Source organism: Anomaloglossus baeobatrachus, chromosome 2 (genome assembly GCF_048569485.1).
Source record: "Anomaloglossus baeobatrachus isolate aAnoBae1 chromosome 2, aAnoBae1.hap1, whole genome shotgun sequence".
NCBI classification, from domain to species: Eukaryota; Metazoa; Chordata; class Amphibia; order Anura; family Aromobatidae; genus Anomaloglossus; species Anomaloglossus baeobatrachus.
Window position 1 is genome coordinate 253,963,888 of NC_134354.1, and position 25,478 is coordinate 253,989,365.

Consider the following 25,478-nt stretch of genomic DNA (forward strand, 5'->3'; position numbering starts at 1 on the left):
CCAGGACTCAATGGCCACACAGTCAGGTTGAGGGCCGCAGAATTCAGATGGAAAAATGGCCCTTGAGACAGCAAGTCTGGTCGGTCTGGGAGTGCCCACGGTTGACCCACCGTGAGGTGCCACAGATCCGGGTACCACGACCTCCTCGGCCAGTCTGGAGCGACGAGGATGGCGCGGCGGCAGTCGGACCTGATCTTGCGCAACACTCTGGGCAGTAGTGCCAGAGGAGGAAATACATAAGGCAGTCGAAACTGCGACCAATCCTGAACTAATGCATCCGCCGCCAGAGCTCTGTGATCTTGAGACCGTGCCATGAATGCCGGGACTTTGTTGTTGTGCCGAGACGCCATGAGGTCGACGTCCGGCATTCCCCAGCGGCAACAGATCTCTTGAAACACGTCCGGGTGAAGAGACCATTCCCCTGCGTCCATGCCCTGGTGACTGAGAAAGTCTGCTTCCCAGTTTTCTACGCCCGGGATGTGAACTGCGGAGATGGTGGAGGCTGTGGCTTCCGCCCACAGCAGAATCCGCCGAACTTCTTGGAAGGCTTGACGACTGCGTGTGCCGCCCTGGTGGTTGATGTACGCGACCGCCGTGGCATTGTCCGACTGTATTCGGATCTGCCTGCCCTCCAGCCACCGCTGGAACGCCCTTAGGGCTAGATACACTGCCCTTATCTCCAGAACATTGATCTGAAGGGAGGACTCTGTCGGAGTCCAGGTTCCCTGAGCCCTGTGGTGGAGGAAGACCGCTCCCCACCCTGACAGACTCGCGTCCGTCGTGACCACAGCCCAGGATGGGGGCAGGAAGGATTTTCCCTTCGACAAAGAAGTGGGAAGAAGCCACCACTGAAGAGAGGTTTTGGCTGCCAGTGAAAGAGAGACGTTCCTGTCTAGGGACGTCGACCTCCTGTCCCATTTGCGGAGAATGTCCCATTGAAGTGGACGCAGATGAAACTGCGCAAAGGGAACTGCCTCCATTGCTGCCACCATCTTCCCTAGGAAGTGCATGAGGCGCCTCAAGGGGTGTGACTGGGCCCGAAGGAGAGAGTGCACCCCTGTCTGCAGCGAACGCTGTTTGTCCAGCGGAAGCTTCACTATCGCTGAGAGAGTATGAAACTCCATCCCGAGGTAAGTCAGTGATTGGGTCGGTGTCAATTTTGACTTTGGGAAATTGATGATCCACCCGAACCTCTGGAGAGTCTCCAGAGCAATGGTCAGGCTGTGTTGACATGCCACCCGGGAGGGTGCCTTGACTAGAAGATCGTCTAAGTAAGGGATCACCGAGTGGCCCTGAGAGTTTAGGACCGCCACCACTGCTGCCATGACCTTGGTGAAGACCCGTGGGGCTGTCGCCAGGCCGAAAGGCAGTGCCACGAACTGAAGGTGTTCGTCCCCGATGGCGAAACGCAGGAAGCGTTGATGCTCTGGTGCAATCGGCACATGGAGATAAGCATCCCTGATGTCGATTGATGCTAGGAAGTCTCCTTGGGACATCGAGGCGATGACAGAGCGGAGAGATTCCATCCGGAACCGTCTGGTTCTCACGTGTCTGTTGAGCAGTTTGAGGTCCAGAACGGGACGGAATGATCCGTCCTTTTTTGGCACCACGAACAAGTTGGAGTAAAAACCGCGACCACGTTCTTGAAGGGGAACGGGGATCACAACTCCTTCTGCCTTCAGAGTGTTCACCGCTTGAAAAAGTGCATCGGCTCGCTCGGGGGGCGGAGATGTTCTGAAGAAACGAGTCTGAGGACGAGAACTGAGCTCTATCCTGTAACCGTGAGACAGAATGTCTCTCACCCATCGGTCTTGGACATGTGGCCACCAGGCGTCGCAAAAGCGGGAGAGCCTGCCACCGACCGAGGATGCGGTTTGGGGAGGCCGAAAGTCATGAGGAGGCCGCCTTGGGGGCGGCTCCTCCGGCGGTCTTTTTAGGACGTGACTTAGACCGCCATGCAGAAGAGTTCCTCTGGCCCTTCTCTGACCTGTTGGACGTGGAGGAATGGGACCTGGCTGAGGGCCGAAAGGACCGAAACCTGGGTTGTATCTTTCGCTGCTGAGGTCTGTTTGGTTTGGACTGGGGTAAGGACGAGTCCTTTCCCTTGGATTGTTTAATAATTTTGCCCAATTGCTCGCCAAACAAACGGTCGCCAGAAAAAGGCAAACCGGTTAAGAACTTCTTGGAAGCAGAGTCTGCCTTCCATTCGCGTAGCCACATGGCCCTGCGGACTGCCACCGAATTGGCGGATGCTACCGCTGTACGGCTCGCAGAGTCCAGGACGGCGTTCATGGCGTAGGACGAAAAAGCCGACGCCTGAGAAGTCAAAGACACAACCTGCGGAGTAGAGGTACGTGTGACCGCATTAATCTCAGACAGACAAGCTGAGATAGCTTGGAGTGCCCACACGGCTGCGAATGCCGGAGCAAAAGACGCGCCTATAGCTTCATAGATGGATTTCATCAGGAGCTCTATTTGCCTGTCAGTGGCATCCTTGAGCGATGAGCCATCTGCCACTGATACTACGGATCTAGCCGCCAGTCTAGAGACTGGAGGATCCACCTTGGGACACTGAGCCCAACCCTTAACTACGTCAGGGGGGAAGGGGTAACGTGTGTCATTAAGGCGCTTAGTAAAGCGCTTGTCCGGAAATGCTCGGTGCTTCTGGACAGCATCTCTGAAGTTGGAGTGATCGAAAAACGCACTCCGTGTACGTTTGGGAAACCTAAACTGGTGTTTCTCCTGCTGTGAAGCCGACTCCTCTATAGGCGGAGTTGGAGGAGAAAGTTCTAGCACCTGGTTGATGGACGCTATAAGGTCATTTACTATGGCGTCCCCTTCAGGTGTATCAAGATTGAGAGCAACGTCAGGGTCAGAGCCCTGAGCTGCGACCTCCGCTTCATCCTCCAGAGAGTCCTCATGCTGAGACCCTGAGCAGCGTGATGAAGGCGAGGAAGGTTCTCAGCGAGCCCGCTTAGGCGGTCTGGGACTGCGGTCCGTGTCGGAGTCCTCCCCGTGGGACCTAGGTGTCACCCCAGGAGCACTTTGCTGCGCCGACCGAGGGGGGCCTGGGGGTGATGACCTGCCCTGTGCCTGTGATACCGGTCTGGACTGCAAGGCTTCTAGTATCTTAGCAGACCATCTGTCCATAGACTGAGCCATGGACTGTGAAAGCGACTCAGAGTTTTTCAGCCAAAACTGCAAACTCTGTCCCTGCCACCTGGACAGTGGAAGCCGGTGGTTCTACCTGAGCCGAGGGTCCCACCAGTGCCTGAGGCTCCGGCTGAGTGAGTGCCACAGGGGCCGAGCATTGCACACAATGAGGGTAGGTGGAACCTGCAGGTAACATAGCCGCACAAGAGGTACAGGTTGCAAAATAAGCCTGTGCCTTGGCACCCTTGCTCTTTGCGGACGACATGCTGTTGTCTCCTCTTAGAGTAATCAGTGAGGGTATATAGCCAAAGGCAAATAATGCGGCCGAACAGAGAAAATGTATACAATATATCAATATATATATACACTTCGGCACCCAAGGGGGCCAGCACCTATAACTGGTGCGGCTTACCGACCGCCCAAATCGGTTGTGTGACCACCAGATTCCCTGCCTGGGCCTCCCAGAGCTGTAGAGCTCGTTCTGAATTCCTCCACCGGCAGAAGTGATTAAAACAATGGCTGCCAGCGTTCTCAGAGGAGGAGGGAGCCGTGGGCGTGATTAATAAAGTGCGGGAATCTGGTGCCCCTCAGTGCTCAGTGAGGGGGGAGGAGGATACCTAAGTATGCTCCAGCCCTCACTTCCGACGTCTAGTCGAGCGTCCCGCCCTTACCCCTGACTGGCAGGCCCGGGGGCGGGAGTTATGGTACTAGGCCGCAGAAGCCGGGGACTAAATTTAATAGCGCGGCCGGCAAACAGGCACGGTCGGCGCGGTAGTCCCGGCGTCACAAAAAACACAGCAGCCGCTGCAGCGTCTGTTACACAGGCGCTCCATGCGCCGTCCCCAAGGGGACACAGAGTACCTCTTAGAAGCAGGGCCTGTCCCTGATGATGCCCAGTCTCCTGTCCGTCAGATTCCCCCAGGGGCTGCGGAGGGAGCCCGGTCCCAGTGCATGGTGACCGGTTAGGATCCCACTTCTCCCAGAGCCTCTAAGGGATGGGGAAGGAAAACGGCATGTGGCTCCAGCCTTTGTACCCGCAATGGGTACCTCAACCTTAACAGCACCGCCGACATTAGTGGGGTGAGAAGGGAGCATGCCGGGAGCCCTGTGGGGGGCCCTCTTTTCTTCCATCCGATAAAATCAGCAGCTACTGCTGACTAAATGTGGAGCTTGCGTGAATGTGTGCCTCCTTCAACACAAAGCATAAAACTGATGGGCCCGTGATGCACGGGAGGGTGTATAGGCAGATGGGAGGGGTTACACTTTTTAAAGTGTAATACTTTGTGTGGCCTCCGGAGGCAGAAGCTATACACCCAATTGTCTGGGTCTCCCAATGGAGCGACAAAGAAAGGAGATATATAGCAATCACATTGATCAATGTAACTGAGCCCCAAAACCTCGTCAAGGTATATCTCTATATTGGGGTTCCTAGCTCTATGACCCTAACTGTGTGTCATCTCATTGCAATTAAAAACTGCTGTGTGTGGAGAGGGGTAACCAAGGACTTTCTTATATAGGAGATGGAAAAAACATGGCCGAAAGGGACGGAGTTGTGTTCACATTCAGAAAAAAAACTTCATAATACTAAGGATAACTGAAGTGAGCACTAATATATATTATGAGTGCAAGCCCAAAAAAATACATAGTACATAAGGATAAGGCTGCACATCAAAATGTTTTCCATCTCCTATATAAGAAAGTCCTTGGTTACCCCTCTCCACACACAGCAGTTTTTAATTGCAATGAGATGACACACAGATAGGGTCATAGAGCTAGGGACCCCAATATAGAGATATACTTTGACGAGGTTTTGGGGCTCAGTTACATTGATCAATGCGATTGCTAAATATCTCCTTTTTCCTAATATTCATGGCAGGTATGCATTTCATTATTCACACTTTCAAGTTAGCAAGTGGCATTTTTCATTGTATGCTTCAATGTTTTTCGGTATGCTTATAGCATTATACTATTATCTAACTTTGATGTGCAGCCTTATCCTTATGTACTATGTATTTTTTTGGCTTGCACTCATAATATATATTAGTGCTCACTTCAGTTATCCTTAGTATGGTGGGCTACTATGACAGCTTTTCTGCTGAAGACTCCCATCGCTGTCATTTCACTCTTCCTGTGAAACCCGACCATTGGCTACGCCACACAGGAGAAAGAGTTTTCAATACATTCTGTCCTACCGTGCTATTGCAGTATATAGTATAAGCGATCAAGCCATTTCAGGTTCAAATCCAATTAGGGAACTAAAAAATTATGTAAAAACTAAACAAAAAAAAATAATAAAAAGAAAATAGATATACACACGTGGTCAAAATTGTTGGTACCCCTTGTTTAATGTAAGAAAAACCCACAATGGTCACAGAAATAACTTGACTCTGAGAAGAGTAATAATAAATTTAAAGTCTATGAAAATGAACAAATGAAAGTCAGACATTGCAGCTTTTCAGCTTCCACAGAATTTAAAAAAAAATAAAACTTATGAAATAGGCCTGGACAGAAATGATGGTACCCCTGAAAATAATATGACAAAATGGACATGTTAAATCAAGGTTTGTCCACTAATTAACATCACAGGTGTCTTCAATCTTGTAATCAGTCAGTGGGCCTCTATATAGGGCTACAGATACTCACTGTGCTGTTGGTGACATGGTGTGTACCACACTCAATATGGACCAGAGGAAGCAAAGGAAGGAGTTGTCTCAGGAAATTTGAAAGAAAATTATAGACAAGCATGTTAAAGGTAAAGGTTATAAGACCATCTCCAAGCAGCTTGATGTTCCTGTGACTACAGTTGCACATATTATTCAGAAATTTAAGATCCATGGGACTGTAGCCAACCTCCCTGGACGTGGCTGCAGGAGGAAAATTGATAACAAATCAAAGAGACGGATAATATGAATGGTAACAAAAGAGCCCAGAAAAACTTCTAAAGAGATTAAAGGTGAACTTCAAGTTCAAAGAACATCAGTGTCAGATCGCACCATCTGTCATTGTTTGAGCCAAAGTGGACTTCGTGTGAGAAGACCAAAGAGGACACTATTGTTGAAAAAAAATCATAAAAAAGTCAGACTGGAATTTGCCAAACTACATGTTGACAAGCCACAAAGCTTCTGGGAGAATGGACTATGGACAGATGAGACAAAAATGAAATTTTTTGGCAAGGCACATCAGCTCTATGTTCAGAGATGGAAAATGAAGCATATCAAGAAAAGAACATTGTCCCTACTGTGAAACATGGAGGAGGCTCTGTTATGTTCTGTGCTGCTTGGCTGCATCTGGCACAGGGTCTCTTGAATCTGTACAGGGTACAATGAAATCTCAAGACTATCAAGGGATTCTAGGGAGAAATGTGCTGCCAGTGTCAGAAAGCTTGGTCTCAGTTGCAGGTCATGGGTTTTGCAATATGATAATGACCTAAAACACACAGCTAAAAACACTCAAGAATGGCTAAAGCCAGCTTTACACCTTACAATTAGGTATGCGATCTCGTATGCGATGTGACACGCCCAGGTCGCATATGCGATTGAATGAGATTGCACATAGGTCGTTCATTTGCTGTCACACGTGCGTTAGAAGTCTATGTTAAATTGATCAATTTTGTGTGCGATCCTTTAGATCATGTGTTCTGTCACGTATGCATTGGACACCCTTTTTTTTTTTTATTTATTGACTTGCCAAGCGTGTGTAATGTGTAGGGATGCGGTTTTACTATGTCATCTGCCATTCAGCTCTGCTACATGGCCGCTAACAGCAGACACAGACAGCCATGTAGCAGAGCTGAATGGCAGATGACAGCAGACACAGACAGAGCCGCACTGTCAGAATGAACTTGGGTGAACCTCACCCGACTTCATTGTCATGCTGCGGCTCTGTCTGTGTCGCGCCCTGATTAGCGGTCACCTGTGAAGGACTCACCGGTGACCGCTAAACTCCTGAGTAAGTGAATTGAGCAGCCCTCTCTCATACTCACCAATCCCCGATCCCCGACACTGCACGGCGTTCACACTGCTCCGGCGGCTTTTACTGTTTTGAAAAAGCCGGCCGCCCATTAAAAACAATCTCGTATTCCCTGCTTTACCCGCCCACCGGCGCCTATGATTGGTTACAGTGAGACACGCCCCCACGCTGAGTGACAGGTGTCCCACTGCACCCAATCACAGCAGCCGGTGGGCGTGTCTATACTGTGTAGTGAAATAAATAAATTAAATAATTAAAAAAAAACGGCGTGCGGTCCCCCCCAATTTTAAAACCAGCCAGATAAAGCCATACGGCTGAAGGCTGGTATTCTCAGGATGGGGAGCTCCACGTTATGGGGAGCCCCCCAGCCTAACAATATCAGCCAACAGCCGCCCAGAATTGCCGCATACATTATATGCGACAGTTCTGGGACTGTACCCGGCTCTTCCCGATTTGCCCTGGTGCGTTGGCAAATCGGGGTAATAAGGAGTTATTGGCAGCCCATAGCTGCCAATAAGTCCTAGATTAATCATGTCAGGCGTCTATGAGACACCCTCCATGATTAATCTGTAAATTACAGTAAATAAACACACACACCCGAAAAATCCTTTATTAGAAATAAAAAACACAAACATATACCCTGGTTCACCACTTTATCAGCCCCAAAAAGCCCTCCTTGTCCGGCGTACTCCAGGATGGTCCAGCGTCGCGTCCAGCTGTGCTGCATGAAGGTGACAGGAGCTGCAGAATACACCGCCGCTCCTATCAGCTCCACACAGCAAATGAAGACAGCCGCGCGATCAGCTGAGCTGTCACTGAGGTTACCCGCTGTCACTGGATCCAGAGGTGGATGCAGCGGTGGCCGCGGGTAAGCTCAGTGACAGCTCAGCTGATCGCGCTACTCACCGCTGCTCCTCTCACCTCCACGCAGCAAATGAGGTGAGTAGCGCGATCAGCTGAGCTGTCACTGAGGTTACCCGCGGCCACCGCTGCATCCACCTCTGGATCCAGTGACAGCGGGTAACCTCAGTGACAGCTCAGCTGATCGCGCTACTCACCTCAGTTGCTGCGTGGAGGTGAGAGGAGCAGCGGTGAGTAGCGCGATCAGCTGAGCTGTCACTGAGCTTACCCGCGGCCACCGCTGCATCCACCTCTGGATCCAGTGACAGCGGGTAACCTCAGTGACAGCTCAGCTTATCGCCGGCTGTCTTCATTTGCTGTGTGGAGCTGATAGGAGCGGCTGTGTCTGCTGCAGCTCCGGTCACCTCCATGCAGCAGCACTGGATGCGACGCTGGACCATCCTGGAGTACGCCGGACAAGGAGGGCTTTTTGGGGCTGATTAAAGTGGTTAACCAGGGTATATGTTTGTGTTTTTTATTTCTAATAAAGGATTTTTTTCGGGTGTGTGTGTTTATTTACTGTAATTTACAGATTAATCATGGAGGGTGTCTCATAGACGCCTGACATGATTAATCTAGGACTTATTGGCAGCTATGGGCTGCCAATAACTCCTTATTACCCCGATTTGCCAACGCACCAGGGCAAATCGGGAAGAGCCGGGTACAGTCCCAGAACTGCCGCATATAATGTATGCGGCAATTCTGGGCGGCTGTTGGCTGATATTGTTAGGCTGGGGGGCTCCCCATAACGTGGAGCTCCCCATCCTGAGAATACCAGCCTTCAGCCGTATGGCTTTATCTGGCTGGTTTTAAAATTGGGGGGGACCGCACGCCGTTTTTTTTAATGATTTAATTATTTATTTCACTGCACAGTATAGACACGCCCACCGGCTGCTGTGATTGGGTGCAGTGTGACACCTGTCACTCAGCGTGGGGGCGTGTCTCACTGTAACCAATCATAGGCGCCGGTGGGCGGGTAAAGCAGGGAATACGAGATTGTTTAATGGGCGGCCGGCTTTTTCAAAACAGTAAAAGCCGCCGGAGCAGTGTGAATGCCGTGCAGAGCCGGGGATCAGTGAGTATATGAGAGAGGGGGATAGACTGACATGGACAGAGAGTGAGGGACAGAGATAGTGACCGACTGACAGAGATTAGTGCATGACAGACATTGTGAGGCGCTTCAGAACGCAGCTTTTCAGCTGCGCTCTGAAGCGGACCTTTTTTAAGCTGCGGTGCAGAGCGCACACCTGCGCACATAGCCTCAGACATCAAAATCGTATGAGGGATGTCACACGTTACAATTCACTAGGTTCATACAACAAAACGTCCAATGTATGAGGAATAAACGACGTGTATGCGATCACCATATTTTCGTTCAATCTTGATTGCACGTAGGTGTCACACGCAAATACGTCACGAACGATGCAGGATGTGCGTCACTTACAACTTGACCCCGACGACGGATTGAAAGATTTATTGAAGCGTGTAAAGCAGGCATTAGAGGTAAACATTGGACTATTCTGAAGTGGCCTTCTATGAGGCCTGACCTAAATCTTATTGAGCATTTTTGGAAAGAGCTGAAACATCTGGAAAAGGCAACCTTCAAACATGACACAACAGGAGCAGTTTGCTTTTGATGAATGGGACAAAATACCGGTGCAGAAGTCTCATTGACAGTTACAGGAATCGTTTGATTGCAGTGATTGCCTCAAAATTTTGTGCAACAAAATATTAAGTTAAGGGTACCATTATTTGTGTCCAGGCCGATTTCATGAGTTTTATTTTTTTTTTTAAATTCTGTTGAAACATGGTTGAAAAGCGATGTGTGACTTTCATTTGTTCATTTTCATAGATCTTGAATTTGCTATTACTTTTGTCAGATTCAAGTTATTGCTGTGACCATTGTGGGTTTTTCTGTCATTAAACGAGGGGTACAACAATTTTGACCATGTGTGTAAAAGGGTAAATAAAACAAAATAAACATATTTGATATTGCTGCTTTCGTAAATGTCCGATCTATGAAATTATGGAATGAATTTTAATCTGATTGGTAAATGCTGTTATGGGAAAGAAAATCAAAACATCAGAATTGCACTTTTTTGGTCACCTTACCTTCCTAAAAATGTAATAATAATCAATCAAAATCTTTGTATGTACACAAAGTGGTATAAATACAAACATCAGGTCGTTGCACAAAAAAACATGAACACCCACACCCCACAATCACTGTCACCATCATGAAATTGGGGTTGTCATGTGACGAGGACATGCTAACTAAAGTGGAAGTATCCTCAGACAGTTGCACAGGATATGAACCGTGAATAAAGAGTTTTCCTGCCTCACTGCAGCAGAACTTTCCATGTATAAATATCATTCTCACCGCATGCACATCCAGAGTGTCCACGCTGAGATCATATGCTGTTAGGTTCATGTTCTCGAAGACCTGACGCAGTGTCTGTTCCTTCCCTCTCTCTTCATGAACTATCTCTTCCCAATTCTTTTTCATCGCTCGTTTGATAAATCGGAGCAAATGCTTCTGATTCATGCAGGACGCAGCATGGATATGTGTGTCCACCTTTAAAAGTAGAGCTTAAAATCAGTGGTCTTGATATAGTCATCTTCACTGGGTGTTAGATTGGCAATGAACGCACCTTACGTATGTTGTAAAAGTCTCTGTGTGGCACCTTTTTTTGAGCCGCTAACTCTTTCATTTCATTCAATAAAACGTGCATCTGGAATCGTGAACTGAGGTACTGCAGCCGCCGGTAGCAGAATGACTTACTGTGGACAAAGGAACACAAGTGAAAAACATGAGATGGAGTAAACAATAAGCTCATAAGAAAGTAGGGCTGGGCGAGTAACTAAATCTATTTGAGGCCTCTTTCACACATCCGTGCAAAACACACACGTTTTGCATGGTCTGTGGTGTGGGTGCCTATGTGTCTGCATGTGTCTGCTCAGCATGTGCTGTCAGTGTGCACTCCGTGTGCTATCTGTGATAGCACACGAGCAGCAGGAACTTCTATACTCACCTGTCCCCAACGCTGCTGTCTCTCATGCTGCTATTGCTTCCGGGTCCATAGTGCAGTGAATATGCATGAGCATATAGAATGGGCCTGGTAGAAAGTGACAGCAGCGCCGAAGACAGCAGTACTGGAGACAGGCGAGTATAGAAAATAATTTTATTTCAAAGACACATGCTTTCTCCGGTACGTGTCACATCAGTGTGCGGTCCATGTTACACCTGTGCTGCCAGAGAAAAACGGACATGTCGCCATGTTGAGCACACGGACACGCATGTGCTCCACACACACACGATCCATGGGAAAACACGGAGATGTGCGCAGACCCACTGATTTTAATGGGTCTACATTTGACCGTGTGTCCGGTACATGTGAAAACGGATGGCACATGTACCGGTAACACGGACATGTGAAAGAGAGCTTCATTCTCGATTTGTGGTCAGCATACTTCTGATATTGATAGAATCAAAGGATATCGGCAGCACTGTTTCCTGCCATCAGTGTAGTGGGCAGTGTAGGAGGGAGAGGAGAGCTGCTGAGCTATGTAATGGAGTGGAGCAGCTCTATACTGGGAGAAATGCAGGGAGAGTGGCTGGGTGAGGGACACAGTAGAGAACTGGTGAGATGTACTGAAGCTGCAATGCTGCTCAGGTTGCACCGACACTGCCTACTTTGACCTAACATCCACACCACTGCTCAGACAGCTGCTTAAATGCAGGGAGAGCAACAAATAAGTAGTTGCCACATTTCTTGGCAGCTTCTCTTATCAAGGAGGTAAAACAGAGCAAGACAGAGCTCAGAAAAAGTGTTTCTGACAAATACTATGCCAGTTAGGCACCCTGCTTATGCACTACATGAAGTCCTTCAAGACAAAATTTGCTCTGGCTCCGGCCTCCTGACTCTTCCATGCTAAAGTGTAAACGTTGTTTTAATTTTTATTTTATAAATCAATAGTACATATGAAAATAAGCAACTTTATAATATATCTTATCAGAGAAATCTGCTTCTTTCTCTGCCAGAATTGATCAGTCATTATCAGAATTCTCAATTTCTGAGGTAAAATCTGTATTCAGTGAATACTTTCCCAATACTGAGATAGGGGATGGCTGCTGTTACTGATGAGATTTTATGTAGATAGAAGAGGGGGCGGAGCTCTGCCTCTAGCTCCTCCCTCTGTCTCTAACTCCTCCCTCCATCACAGAATCTCCTCAATAACAACTGCCATCTCCTATCTCAGTAATGGGAAAGTCTTCGCTGAATACAGATTTGACCTTGGAATTGAGAATTTTGATAATGATTGATCAATTCTGGCAGAGAAAGAAGAAAATTTGTCTGATAAGCAACTGTGTAATATATCTTATTTTCATGTGTACTATTGATTTATTAAATAAAAATTAAACCAAGGGTTATGCTTTAACTCTGGTTTATCTACCGTATCTATGCATCTTCTATAATAATGAATAGATTTGTGATCTGTTTCTTCTCAGGATTCAGTATGTACAAGGGTTAACCCTTACTTCCCCCCTTTCTGCACCTACTGACCTACCCTGAAAATTAGCCTTAGTATGACTTTACAGGATTTTTGGAGTATGCTTGAAATGTACACCCTACTCCAAAAGTAAGCTTTAGTTTACACTCAGGGACGGTGTTAGGGAGGGGGAGATCAAACTGGGCAATTGCCCAGGATCCTCACTCTCTTAGGGACCCCCAGCATTTCTTTTCCAAGTTTAAGGCAGTGCGTACTAGAAAATGAAGTTTTTTCAAGAAAGTTCTTGAGAGTCTGAAAGATTAGCGAACTTGCGTTAAAAAAACGCACCAATAACGCACCAAAAACACATGCACTATTACCGCGATTTGCCGCATTTTTGGTGCGGTTTTTACGCAGGTTGGTCCCTGCGGGTTTTTTTACCATTATCTATGGCAAAAAACGCAGGTACCTGCAGAAAAGAAGTGACATGCACATTCTTTTTCTCAAGAAATTCTGCAGAAAGAATGTTCTTGTTCTTGAGAAAAAAACGCAGTATGCGCACAGCAATTTTTGAATACTATATTTGAATAAATGGTAATTCTATATTCAAGAATAAATATGGATTGTTTTTCATGAGAGAAAAAAAAGAAGGGAATTTTGTTTACTTACCGTAAATTCCTTTTCTTCTAGCTCCAATTGGGAGACCCAGACAATTGGGTGTATAGCTATTGCCTCTGGAGGCCACACAAAGTATTACACTTAAAAGTGTAAGGCCCCTCCCCTTCTGGCTATACACCCCCAGTGGGATCACTGGCTCACCAGTTTTAGTGCCAAAGCAAGAAGGAGGAAAGCCAATAACTGGTTTAAAGACCAATTCAATCCGAGGAAACATCGGAGAACTGAACCATACCACATGAACAACATGTGTACCCGAAAAAACAGAAAAACCCCGAGAAAACAGGGCGGGTGCTGGGTCTCCCAATTGGAGCTAGAAGAAAAGGAATTTACGGTAAGTAAACAAAATTCCCTTCTTCTTTGTCGCTCCATTGGGAGACCCAGACAATTGGGATGTCCAAAAGCAATCCCTGGGTGGGTAAAAGAATACCTCATGATAGGGCCGTCAAACGGCCCTCTCCTACAGGTGGCCAACCGCCGCCTGAATGACTTATCTACCTAGGCTGGCGTCTGCCGAAGCGTAGGTATGCATCTGATAATGCTTGGTAAAAGTAAGTAGACTCGACCAGGTGGGTGCCTGACACACCTGCTGAGCCGTAGCCTGGTGCCGTAATGCCCAGGATGCACCCACGGCTCTGGTAGAATGGGCCTTCGGCCTTGAGAGAACCAGAAGCCCAGTAGAACTGTAGGTTTCAAGAATTGGTTCCTCGAGCCCCCGAGCAAGGGTGGATCTGGAAGCTTGCGACTGTTTACGCCGACCAGCGACAAGGACAAAGAGTGCATCCGGGTGGCGCAGGAGCGCCATGCGGGAAGTAGAACCTGAGTGCTCTCACCAGAACCAACAGATGCAAATCTTTCTGAAATTGATGGACTGGACGAGGACACAAAGAAGGTGAGGTGATATCCTGATTGATATGAAAATGGGATACCACCTTAGGGAGAAATTCCGGAACCGGACGCAGAACTACCCTGTCCTGGTGAAGGACCAGGAAGGGAGTTTGTATGAGAGCGTTGCTAGCTCGGAAACTCTCCTAAGAGACGAGACCGTTACTAGAAGGCCACTTCCCGTGAAAAACGGGAAGGGAGACATCCTTCAAAGGCTCGAAAGGCGGCATCTGGAGAGCAATTAGAACCTTGTTCAGATCTCAGGGCTCTAACGGCCGCTTGTACGGAGTGCTGAGAAGACAAACTCCCCGTAGGAACGTGCGTACCTGAGGAAGTCGTCGTTTCTGAAAAAATACAGATAGCGCTGAGACTTGTCCCTAAAGGGAACTGAGCGACAACCCATTTTCCTACCTAGATTGCAGGAAGGAAGGAAACATAGACGATGCAACCGGCCAGGGAGAAACACCCTGCGCCGAGCACCGAGATAAGAACATCTTCCACGTCCTGTGGTCAATCTTGGCGGACGTTGGTATGCTAGCCTGTCTCATGGTGGCAACCACGTCCTGAGGTAATCCTGACGACACTAGGTTCCAGGACTCAATGCCACACCATCCGGTTGAGGGCCGTAGAATTCAAATGGAAGAATGGCCCTTGAGACAGCCAGTCTGATTGGTCTGGTAGTGCCCCCGGTTAGCCTACCGTGAGGCACCACAGAACCGAGTACCACAACATCCTCGGCCAATTTGTAGCGACGAGGATGGCGCGGCCGCAGTCGGTCTTGATCTAGCGCAGTACTCTGGGCAACAATGCCAGAGGTGGCACCTAAGGTAGCTGGAACTGCGACCAATGCTGAACTAAGGCGTTTGCCGCCAGAGCTCGATGATTGTGAAACCGTGCCATGAAGCTGGCACATTGTTGTTGTGCCGTGACGCCATTAGATCGACGTCCGGCCTCTGTCAGCGGCGCCAGATCTCCTGAAACCCGTCCGGGTGAGGAGACCATACTCTTTCGGCCACACCTCAGCGACTTAGGAAGTCAGCTTCCTGGTTTCCACACTTGGGATGTGAATTGTGGATATGGTGGATGCCGTGTCTTCCACCCACATCCGAACCTGCCGGACTTCCTGGAAGGCTTGCCGGTTGCGCGTTCTTCCTTGGTGGTTGATGTATGCCACCGCTGTGGAGCTGTCCGACTGAAGTCGGATATGCTTGCTTTCCAGCCGCTGTTGGAAGGATTGTAGGGCAAGATACACTGCTCTGTGTTCAAGAACAATGATCTGAAGAGTGGACTCTTGCTGAGTCCACGTACCCTGAGCGCTGTAGTGGAGAAAAACTGCTCCCCACCCTGATAGACTCGCGTCTGTCGTAACTATCGCCCAGGACGGGGATAGGAAGGACCTTCTTTTTGACCAAGAGGTGAGAAGAAGCCACCACCGTAGAGATTCCTTGGCCGCCTGAGAAAGAACGACGACTCTGTTGAGGGACGTCGACTCCTCGTCCCATTGGCGGAGAATGTCCCATTGTAGTGGACGCAGTAAAACTGCGCGAAAGGAACTGCCTCCATTGCTACCATCTTACGTAGGAAGTGCATGAGGCGTCTCAATGTGTGCGACTGGTTCTTAAAGAAGAGCTTGCAGCCCGTAGTGAATGCTGTTTGTCTAGCGGCAGCTTCACTATCGCTGAGAGAGTAAGAAACTCTATGCCTAGATATGTTATCGATAGGGTCGGGGTCGGATCTGACTTTAAAAAGTTGATGATCCACCCAAAACTCTAGAGAGTCTCCAGCGCAACGTTCGGGCAGTGTTGGCATGTTTCCTAAGAGAGTGCCTTGACAAGTAGATCGTCTAAATACGGGACCACAGAGTGACCCTGAGAGTGCAGGACTGTGACTACTGCTGCCCTGACCTTGGCGAAGACCAGTTGGACTGTCGCTAGCCGGAAGGTAGAGCTACGAACAGAGGGTGTTCGTCTCCTATAACGAAGCGTAGAAACGCTAGTGCTCTGGATCAATCGGCACGTGTGGATAAGCATCCTTGATGCCTAATGATGCTAGGAAATATCCTTGGGACCTTGAGGCGATGACATGGCGGAGGGATTCCATCCGGAACCGCCTGGTGTCCACGAGCTTGCTGAGCATTCTTAGATCCAGAACGGGACGGAACGGCCCGTTGTTATAGGTACCGCAAAGAATTTGGGGTAAAAACCGTGACCTTGTTCCTGAAGAGGAACGGGGGTCATCACTCTTTCTGCCTATAGAGTGCACCCTGTTTGCAGAAGAGCAGCGGCCCGGCCGGGAGGTGGAGAAATTCTGAAGAATCGAGTTGGAGGACGAGAAGTGAGCTCTATCCTGTACCCGTGAGACAGAATGTCTCACACTCAATGGTCATTGACCTATGGCAGCTAAATATCGCCAAGGCGGGAGAGCCTGCTACCGACCGAGGCCGCAAGTCATGAGGAAGCCGCCTTGGAAGCGGGTTTTCAGACTGTCGCTTTTTTGGGCGAGACTGAGCCCGCTAAGAATCTTAGCTCCTCTGATCCTTTTGAGTCCACATTGGACGAGGAAAAATGGGACCTGCCCTAGCCTCGAAAAGGCCGAAAACCCCGACTGCCTCTTGCTCTGTTGGGGTTTGTTGTGTCCGGGCTGAGGAAAGGATGAATCCTTACCCCTGGACTGTTTGATGGTTACATCCAACGCTCACCAAACAGTCGGTCTCGCGTAAGAAACAAATGCAGACATTTGAGAGGTTAAGGATGCCACCTGCGGCACAGATGTACGTGTAACCGTGTCAATCTGTGTAAGACAAGCTGAAATAGCTTGGAGTGCCCCAAGGGAGAGAATGCCGGAGCCAACGGTGCGCCGACAGCCTCATAGATGGCTTTCGACCAGAGATCCATCTGTCTGTCAGTGGCATCTTTGAGTTTGCAGTTCCATCTCCCACTGCAACTATGGATCTAGCTACAAGCCTGGAGATTGGAGGATGCCGCTCGGGACATTGGGTCCAGTCCTTGACCAAGTCAGGGGACAGGGATAACGTGTATCCTAAGCCGTTTGGAGAAGCGCATATCTGGATAAGCGTGGTGTTCCTGGACTGCCTCTCTGAAGGCAGAGTGGTCCAGAAAAATACGTGAAGCTGACTCCTCCACTGGAGGAGCTGTGAGAAATAACCCACATTCTATAGATGGACGCTATAAGATTATTTACTATGGCGTCACAATCAGGTGTATCCAGATTGAGAGCGGTCTCAGGATCAGAATCCTGAGCCGCTACTTCCGTCTCATTACACAGCGAGTCCTTCTGTTAGGACCCTGATGAAACCGAGGCCGCTCATAGCGAGCCCACTTAGGCTGTCTGGGACTGACGTCCGTGCAGAGCCGTGACTCTGGGATGCGTGTGACATTCCCGGAGCTGTTAGTTATTCACACTGAGGGGGGCCATGGATCAATGATTCAACAGTGCCCATATTGTGAGAGACATGTCCGGACTGCTAGGCTTCTAGTATCATAGCCATAGTCTCAGAAAAACTGTCAGTAAATACTGCAGACACCGTCCTCATCCCCTGGCCATTAGTGCATACAATGGGAGTCTATGTACCTGCCGGCCGTATAGCCGTACATGCTGTACCAGCTGTATAGAAAAACATGTGGTTCTGCACCTTTGTTTTACACAGAGAATATGCTGATAACTCCTCCGCATAATCCAGGAGGGTATATACAACGTGCGCCAAACAGTGCAATGTATATAGTACAAGCATATCTATAAGTGCACTTCTGCACTAGTGGGGTTAGCACCACAGGTGCTGCTTAACGCATGTTACAGCGATTGTGTGACTATCAGAATGCCAGGGTCTTCCACACTTGTCTCTGTATCGTACAGAAACTGACACTAATGGCTGCCGGTGTCCTTGTAGAGAAGGAAGCCGTGGGCGTGCCTGAGAAAGTGCGGGAATCCGGATTCACAGTGCACACAGTGAGAGGGGTGGAGTATGCAAAACATACTCCAGCTCTCAGCTCTGCTCTATGCAGCGTCACGCCCCTACCCTGACTGTCAGGGCTGTGGGCGGTAACGAAGGGAGACCAGGCCCAGAAGCCGGGGACTCGAGTTAACAGCGCGGCCGCCGTAAAAGCGCGGGCCGCGCTGAAGTCCCCGGCGCACCACAAGTGCCAGCCGCGCCGCAGTTCCAGCGGCCGGCGCGACCGATTCAAAGAAGTGGCCAGCGTCCCGCCCCTCTCCTGACTGGCAGGTCTGGGGGCGGGAACGAACGGAAGCAGGCCGCAAAAGCCGGGGACTTTAGTTATCAGCGCGGCCGCCGTAAAAGCGCGGGCCGCGCTGAAGTCCCCGGCGCACCACAAGTGCCAGCCGCGCCGCTGCCAGCGGCCGGCGCGACCGATTCCTGGAAGTGGCCAGCGTCCCGCCCCTCTCCTGACTGGCAGGTCTGGGGGCGGGAACGAACGGAAGCAGGCCGCAAAAGCCGGGGACTCTAGTTATCAGCGCGGCCGCCGTAAAAGCGCAGGCCGCGCTGAAGTCCCCGGCGCACTACAAGTGCCAGCCGCGCCGCAGTCCCAGCGGCCGGCGCGACCAATTCCCATAAGTGAGCCTGCTTCAGCAAAGCTGAATGAGGCCATGGCACAGGCGCCGCAGCGCTGATGTCCCCCGGCGCACTACAACACCCAGCATGCTGCGGTGTGAGCGCCAAATGCACGGGGACACAGAGTACCTTGAGGAAGCAGGGCCATGTCCCTGATGTACTCCGCTCCATCCAGCATCTTCTCCAGGGGCTGTAGATGGAGCACGGTCTCAGTGCCTGGAGACCGGTAAATCCCACTTCACCCAGAGCCCTGTAAAAAGGGATGGGGAAGGAATCAGCATGTGGGCTCCTGCCGCCGTACCCGCAATGGGTACCTCAACCTTACAAACACCTCCGACATACAGTGGGGTGAGAAGGGAGCATGCTGGGGACACTATATGTGTCCTCTTTTCTTCCATCCGACATAGTCAGCAGCTGCTGCTGACTAAAAAGTGGAGCTATGCGTGGATGTGTTGCCTCCTTCGCACAAAGCACAAAACTGGTGAGCCAGTGATCCCACTGGGGGTGTATAGCCAGAAGGGGAGGGGCCTTACACTTTTAAGTGTAATACTTTGTGTGGCCTCCAGAGGCAATAGCTATACACCCAATTGTCTGGGTCTCCCAATGGAGCGACAAAGAAAAAAGACATCCCCTGAAAAAAAGCCCTAACACATCTTTCGGAGCAAAAAATAATATAAGACCCTGTTTTATTTTTAGCAAAACATGGTACCTTGCTTATTTTCTGTGTTGTATCGTGCAGAAAGGGGGGCAAGGGTAACGTTTATCACCTGTGCACCTCTCTGTATTTGGACCCATGTGGCTTCTCAACTCTGCTCTCTTTAGGGGCCATTTACACGCTGCGACATCGCTAACGATATATCGTCGGGGTCACGGTGTTTCTGACGCACATCCGGCGTCGTTAGCGACATCGCAGCGTGTGACACCCAAGAGCGACCTTAAACGATCGCAAAAGAGTTAAAAATCGTTGGTCTGTAACACGTCGTTCATTTACCAAAAATCGTTGTCTGGTCAGTAGCGAGGTTGTTTGTCGTTCCTGCGGATCACACATCGCTACGTGTGACACCGCAGGAACGACGAACATCTCCTTACCTGCCGTCTACCGGCAATGCGGAAGGAAGGAGGTGGGCGGCATGTTCCGGCCACTCATCTCCTCACCTCCTCTGTTATTTGGGCGGCCGCTTAGTGGCGCCGTAGTGACTTCGCTATGACGCCGAACGCACCTCCTCCTTGAAGGAGGGATTGTTCGGCGGTTACAGCGACATCACTGACAAGGTATGTGCGTGTGACGCTGCCGCAGCGATAATGTTCGCTACGGCAGCGATCACCAAATGTTGCATGAACGACGGGGGCGGGTGCTATCGCTGGCGATGTTGCAGCGTGTAAAGCACCCTTTAGAGTTCATGCAGATGTCCATGCCACTCGGTCCAAGCACGGACCACTAATGCACATACTGGCTGTGGCTTTCCCGACCCCAGAATAACAGCTTTATATATTTCTTATGAGGGTGTTATGCTTTGATCTGGCAATGCGGGGCATTGTATCTGAAATCCACAGATGTCTGCATGAGCCCTAAAATTGAAACAAAGATTAATTCTGATCACTTGCTCTAACCTCTATCCCAGTGTCTGATCAGTGATATCAACCCTAAAATAAAAAGTAGCATGATGTCAGCATGACAGAGCTTATTTATGCTAGAATTTATTCCACTGTCTGGCAAGAATAATAGTGAATTTCTTCTCTTGTGTTTGACCAATCCCAAAAATAATACACATTAGAGTCAAAAATGATCCTTAATTTTGAAGAAAAAAAAAAGTCAAGATTTTATTTTTTTTACAAAATCGCCTAGCCCCATAAAGTAAAGACTGAAAAAGGCAAAGCACACAGCATGAAAATAGCCACAGCAATATAGCTAAAGAGAGATTTACTTACACTGGCACTTTATACACCAGTTATATAACTGATCTGACAAATTTAGTTAGTTACTAAATTTCCCACATTTGTCTGTCTGTGCTCCAGAACTTACAATATACCTCTGTTCTGAACAGATAACAGATTTGTGCCATATTTTAGGTAAATTTGTAAGGTAATTTACGAGAAATCTGCACCAGTCCCTTTTTGATGCCACTGAAGCGTATAAGGTAAACATATTTGCACAAAATGATATGGAGCAAAATTTGTGCCATAAAAGTGGTTCCTCTTAAAAAGTACAAACCATGCTGGAACAGAATAACAAATTTCTGAATAATTGAGTTTCCTAATAGCATGTGACAAAGTCTCCGTACAAAAGAGCATTATATAAACACTCAGCCATGTGCCGCCTGCTGCCTTTTAACATACTCACATGGGGCCATTGATAATAAGGGCCATCAGTACATTCATGTCAGCCACAAATTCTGAAAGATCCAGATATGGAAGATCCAATTCTGTGTTCCTGAAAGAAAATAAATACATAATCATCATCAATAAATATGGCATTCACAATGATGATGTGAGAGACCAAGATAGTTAGTTAAAGAGAATCCGTCATAAGGATCAACCCTGCTGAGCATATTTCGATATGGTCATGCCGGGCAAAGAAAGTTAAATAAAATGATACCTTGATATCAGCAATCCAGTGTCTTATTCCAGAGAAATGCACATTTTTCTTATATGTAAATGAGCTTTTAAAAATCTACGGGCCAGGCACTGATCTCCTGGAGAATCTGCCTCCAGAACGGCGTTACCAGTGTGAAACATGTAATAACTAACAGTCTGCTCTCCTGATCTCACAGACGTAGGTTTTACACCGGCTTTCAAATGCTCCCTGATGAAGCACAGCGAAACACACGTTGGGGTGGAGGAGCACTGGGCCTCACCTCTGGTTATAACAGCAGCTGTTCATAATAAGGTATTATTTTATCCTGCAATTGTTATTATTCTAACCACACATGTCTGTATTTCATGTCAAATTATTATGGATGGAATAACATTTGACTACTTGGAAATTAGAAAATATTTTTACTTGCCCTTTCCTTCTTGGCATGCTACATATTCCTTTTTCAGGCCTACTTGGTATCCCTTTCTGTGAGACAGCTAATGTTTTTAACATTATAATTACCGTATTTTTCGCTTTATAAGACGCACTTTTTTTCCCCCAAAATTGTGGGGGAAATAGGGATGCGTCTTACAAAGTGAATGTAACTTACCGGGCAGTAATGCGGCGGTGGAGTGAGTCACAGGAGGCTGGTGCGGCCGCCATGGATCCCCCGGCAATCGGCTGCGGAGGCGGCCGCCATGGACCCCCTGCGGCAATCGGTTGCGGTGGCGGCAGCCATGGATCCCCCGGCAATCGGTTGCGGTGGCGGCCGCCATGGATCCCCCGGCAATCGGCTGCGGTGGCGGTCGCCATGGATTCCCCGGCAATCGGCTGCGGTGGCGGCCGCCATGGATCCCCCGGCAATCGGCTGCGGTGGCGGCCGCCATGGATCCCCCGGCAATCGGCTGCGGTGGCGGTCACCATAGCCCAAACCTTTATCTGCGCCTGCGCTGCCTCCAACGTGACTTCCGGAATATGGTTGCGGAGGTGACGCAGGCGCAGATGGAGATCTCGGAGAAGCGAGATCTCCATCTGCGCATGCGCTGCCTTCCGTAGCCATTTTCCTGAAGTCCATCGCGCAGATAGAGATCGCGGCTCTCGAAGATCGCGATCTGCGCATGCGCAGGCTCCATGTTAGATCTCCACAGCAGACGGAGACTATCATAAGAAAGAGGAGAGAGAGAAGAACTATTCTCCCTCTCCTCGCTAGGGCTGGATGCTGATTGGTGGAGACAACTTCTGCAGAGCTGCCTCCACCAATCAGTGATCTGAGCCTGACAAATGTTATCAGTTGAACAAAGGGTCCTAATAGGTGAGCAAAAAACACTGAAGGGGAACACAACCCCCATCATCAGCCTTCAGAATATACTGTATCAATCGGTGTATTCTGAAGGATGATGGGGGCTGTAGTCCTTTAGTGTAAACACTCCAGGGAGGGACTAATGTAGTGGCCAAAGTGTAAATGTGACTACCACCCCCCTCATCTTTCAGAATACAGCCATGTATGGTATACATGGGTGTATTCCTAAGGATGAGGGGGGTGGTAGTCCCAGATCCCCATAAAAGTGCATCATGCAGGTCCCCCATAGCCGTGTCATCCACGGATCCCACATAACAGTGCATCATCCACAGGTCCCCATAATAGTGCGTCATCCAAAGGTCCCCCATAATAGTGCGTCATCCAAAGGTCCCCATAATAGTGCGTCATCCACAGGTCCCCCATAGCAATTGCGTCATCCACATTTCCCCCATAATAGGGCGTCATCCACAGGTCCCCCATAGCAGTGCGTCATCCACAGGTCCCCCATAGCAGTGCGTTATCCACAGATCCCCCACAGCAGTGTCATCCACAGGTCCCCAATAATAGTGCATCATCCTCAGGTCCCCCATAACAGTGCGCCATCCACAGGTTCCCCATAGCAGTGTCATCCACAGGTTCCCCATAGCAGTGTCATCCACAGGTCCCCCATAGCAGTGTCATCCACAGGTCCCCCATAGCAGTGCGTTATCCACAGGTCCCCCACAGCAGTGCATCATCCACAGATCCCCCCATAACAGACCCTCCTGTTGAGTCTAAATTGTTAAAATAATGGTTTTTTTAATTTTATTAAAATGTTTTAGCACACTATTTGGCTCAATTTTTTTTTTAATTTTCCTCCTCTAAAACCTAGGTGCGTCTTATAATCAGGTGCGTCTTATAAAGCGAAAAATACGGTATATGTACAATGCCTTGAAAAGAATTCAATCATCATTAACCTTTATCCATTTTTTCAAGTTACGCCCTCAAATTTAAATGTAGTTTCATGGGATTTTGTGTAATATACCAACAGAAAGCAGCAAGTATTTGAGAAGTGTAAAGGAAATGATACATGGTTTACTAAATATTTCAAAAATAAAAATGTGAAAATTATGATGTGCATTTGTATTTTAGTCCCCCCAAGTCATTACTCTGTTTCACCACATTTCGCTGCAATTACTGCAAGTCTTTTGGGATATGTCTCTACCAGCTTTGTACATGTGGAGGCTGACAATTTTGTCCATTATTCATTACAAATTAGCTCTAGCTCAGTGAGATTAGATGGACAGCAATTTTCAAGTCTTGCCACAGATTCTCTGTTCTTGGCATATTAGTTTAGGTGGATGGTCATGTCTTGGTAGGTTTGCAGTTGTGACATACTCCTTCCATTATTGGATGATGGATTGAATGGTGCTCCGAGAGATGTTCAGAACTTGGGCTATTTTTTTTTTTTTTTTATAACCTAACCCTGCTTTACTTTTCTCCACAAACTTCATCCCTGACCTGTTTGGTTTGTTCCTTGCTATTCATGATGCTGTTTGATCCCTAATGTTCTCAAATAAACCTCTTGAGGCCTTCACAGAACAGCTGTAGTTATTATACTGAGAATAACTTACACAGTTGGACTCAATTTACTAATTAGGTGACGTCTGTAGGCAGTTGGTCACTCAGGATTTTATTGAGGGGTAACAGACTGCAGGGGCCTAAACACAAATGCACGTCACAATTTGCACATTTATATTTTTAAAATATTTAGAAAATCATGCAACATTTCCTTTACACTTCACATATTTGCTACTTTGTGTTGGTATTTTCATGGGGTACAAATACTTTTTCAAAGCACTATATACAGTGCCTACAAGTAGTATTCAACCCCCTGCAGATTTAGCAGGTTTACACATTCGGAATTAACTTGGCATTGTGACATTTGGACTGTAGATCAGCCTGGAAGTGTGAAATGCACTGCAGCAAAAAAGAATGTTATTTCTTTTTTTATTTTTTTTTTTTTAAATTGTGAAAAGTTTATTCAGAGGGTCATTTATTATGATTCAACCCTTCAATCCACCAGAATTCTGTTTGGTTCCCCTAAAGTATTAAGAAGTATTTCAGGCACAAAGTACAATGAGCTTCACATGTTTGGATTAATTATCTCTTTTTCCAGCCTTTTCTGACTAATTAAGACCCTCCCCAAACTTGTGAACAGCACTCATACTTGGTCAACATGGGAAAGACAAAGAAGCATTCCAAGGCCATCAGAGACAAGATCGTGGAGGGTCACAAGGCTGGCAAAAGGTACAAAACCCTTTCCAGGGAGTTGGGCCTACCTGTCTCCACTGTTGGGAGCATCATCCGGAAGTGGAAGGCTTATGGAACTACTGTTAGCCTTCCACGGCCTGGACAGCCTTTGAAAGTTTCCACCCGTGCCGAGGCCAGACTTGTCCGAAGAGTCAAGGCTAACCCAAGGACAACAAGGAAGGAGCTCCGGGAAGAACTCATAGCAGTGGGGACATTGGTTTCAGTCAATACCATAAGTAACGTACTCCACCGCAATGGTCTCCGTTCCAGACGAGCCCGTAAGGTACCTTTACTTTCAAAGCGTCATGTCAAGGCTCGTCTACAGTTTGCTCATGATCACTTGGAGGACTCTGAGACAGACTGGTTGAAGTTTCTCTGGTCTGATGAGACCAAGATCGAGATCTTTGGTGCCAACCACACACGTGACTGGAGACTGGATGGCACTGCATACGACCCCAAGAATACCATCCCTACAGTCAAGCATGCTGGTGGCAGCATCATGCTGTGGGGCTGTTTCTCAGCCAAGGGGCCTGGCCATCTGGTCCGCATCCATGGGAAGATGGATAGCATGGCCTACCTGGAGATTTTGGCCAAGAACCTCCGCTCCTCCATCAAGGATCTTAAGATGGGTCGTCATTTCATCTTCCAACAAG

The 25,478-nt window shown here is 48.5% G+C and overlaps 1 protein-coding gene across 4 annotated transcripts in view; it reads right to left on the reverse strand.

Annotated features, from left to right (window-relative positions):
* AMPD2 (adenosine monophosphate deaminase 2) overlaps positions 1–25,478 on the reverse strand; it is a 190,669-nt gene that overhangs the window by 74,903 nt on the left and 90,288 nt on the right. For all 4 annotated transcript variants that reach the window (XM_075335749.1, XM_075335750.1, XM_075335752.1 and 1 more), the window contains exons 8-10: positions 21,000–21,089; positions 10,674–10,803; positions 10,403–10,597 (exon numbers count right to left, since the gene is read on the reverse strand). In XM_075335749.1, coding sequence (XP_075191864.1) covers positions 10,403–10,597; positions 10,674–10,803; positions 21,000–21,089 — 415 coding nt within the window. The remainder of the gene's footprint in view (positions 1–10,402; positions 10,598–10,673; positions 10,804–20,999; positions 21,090–25,478) is intronic.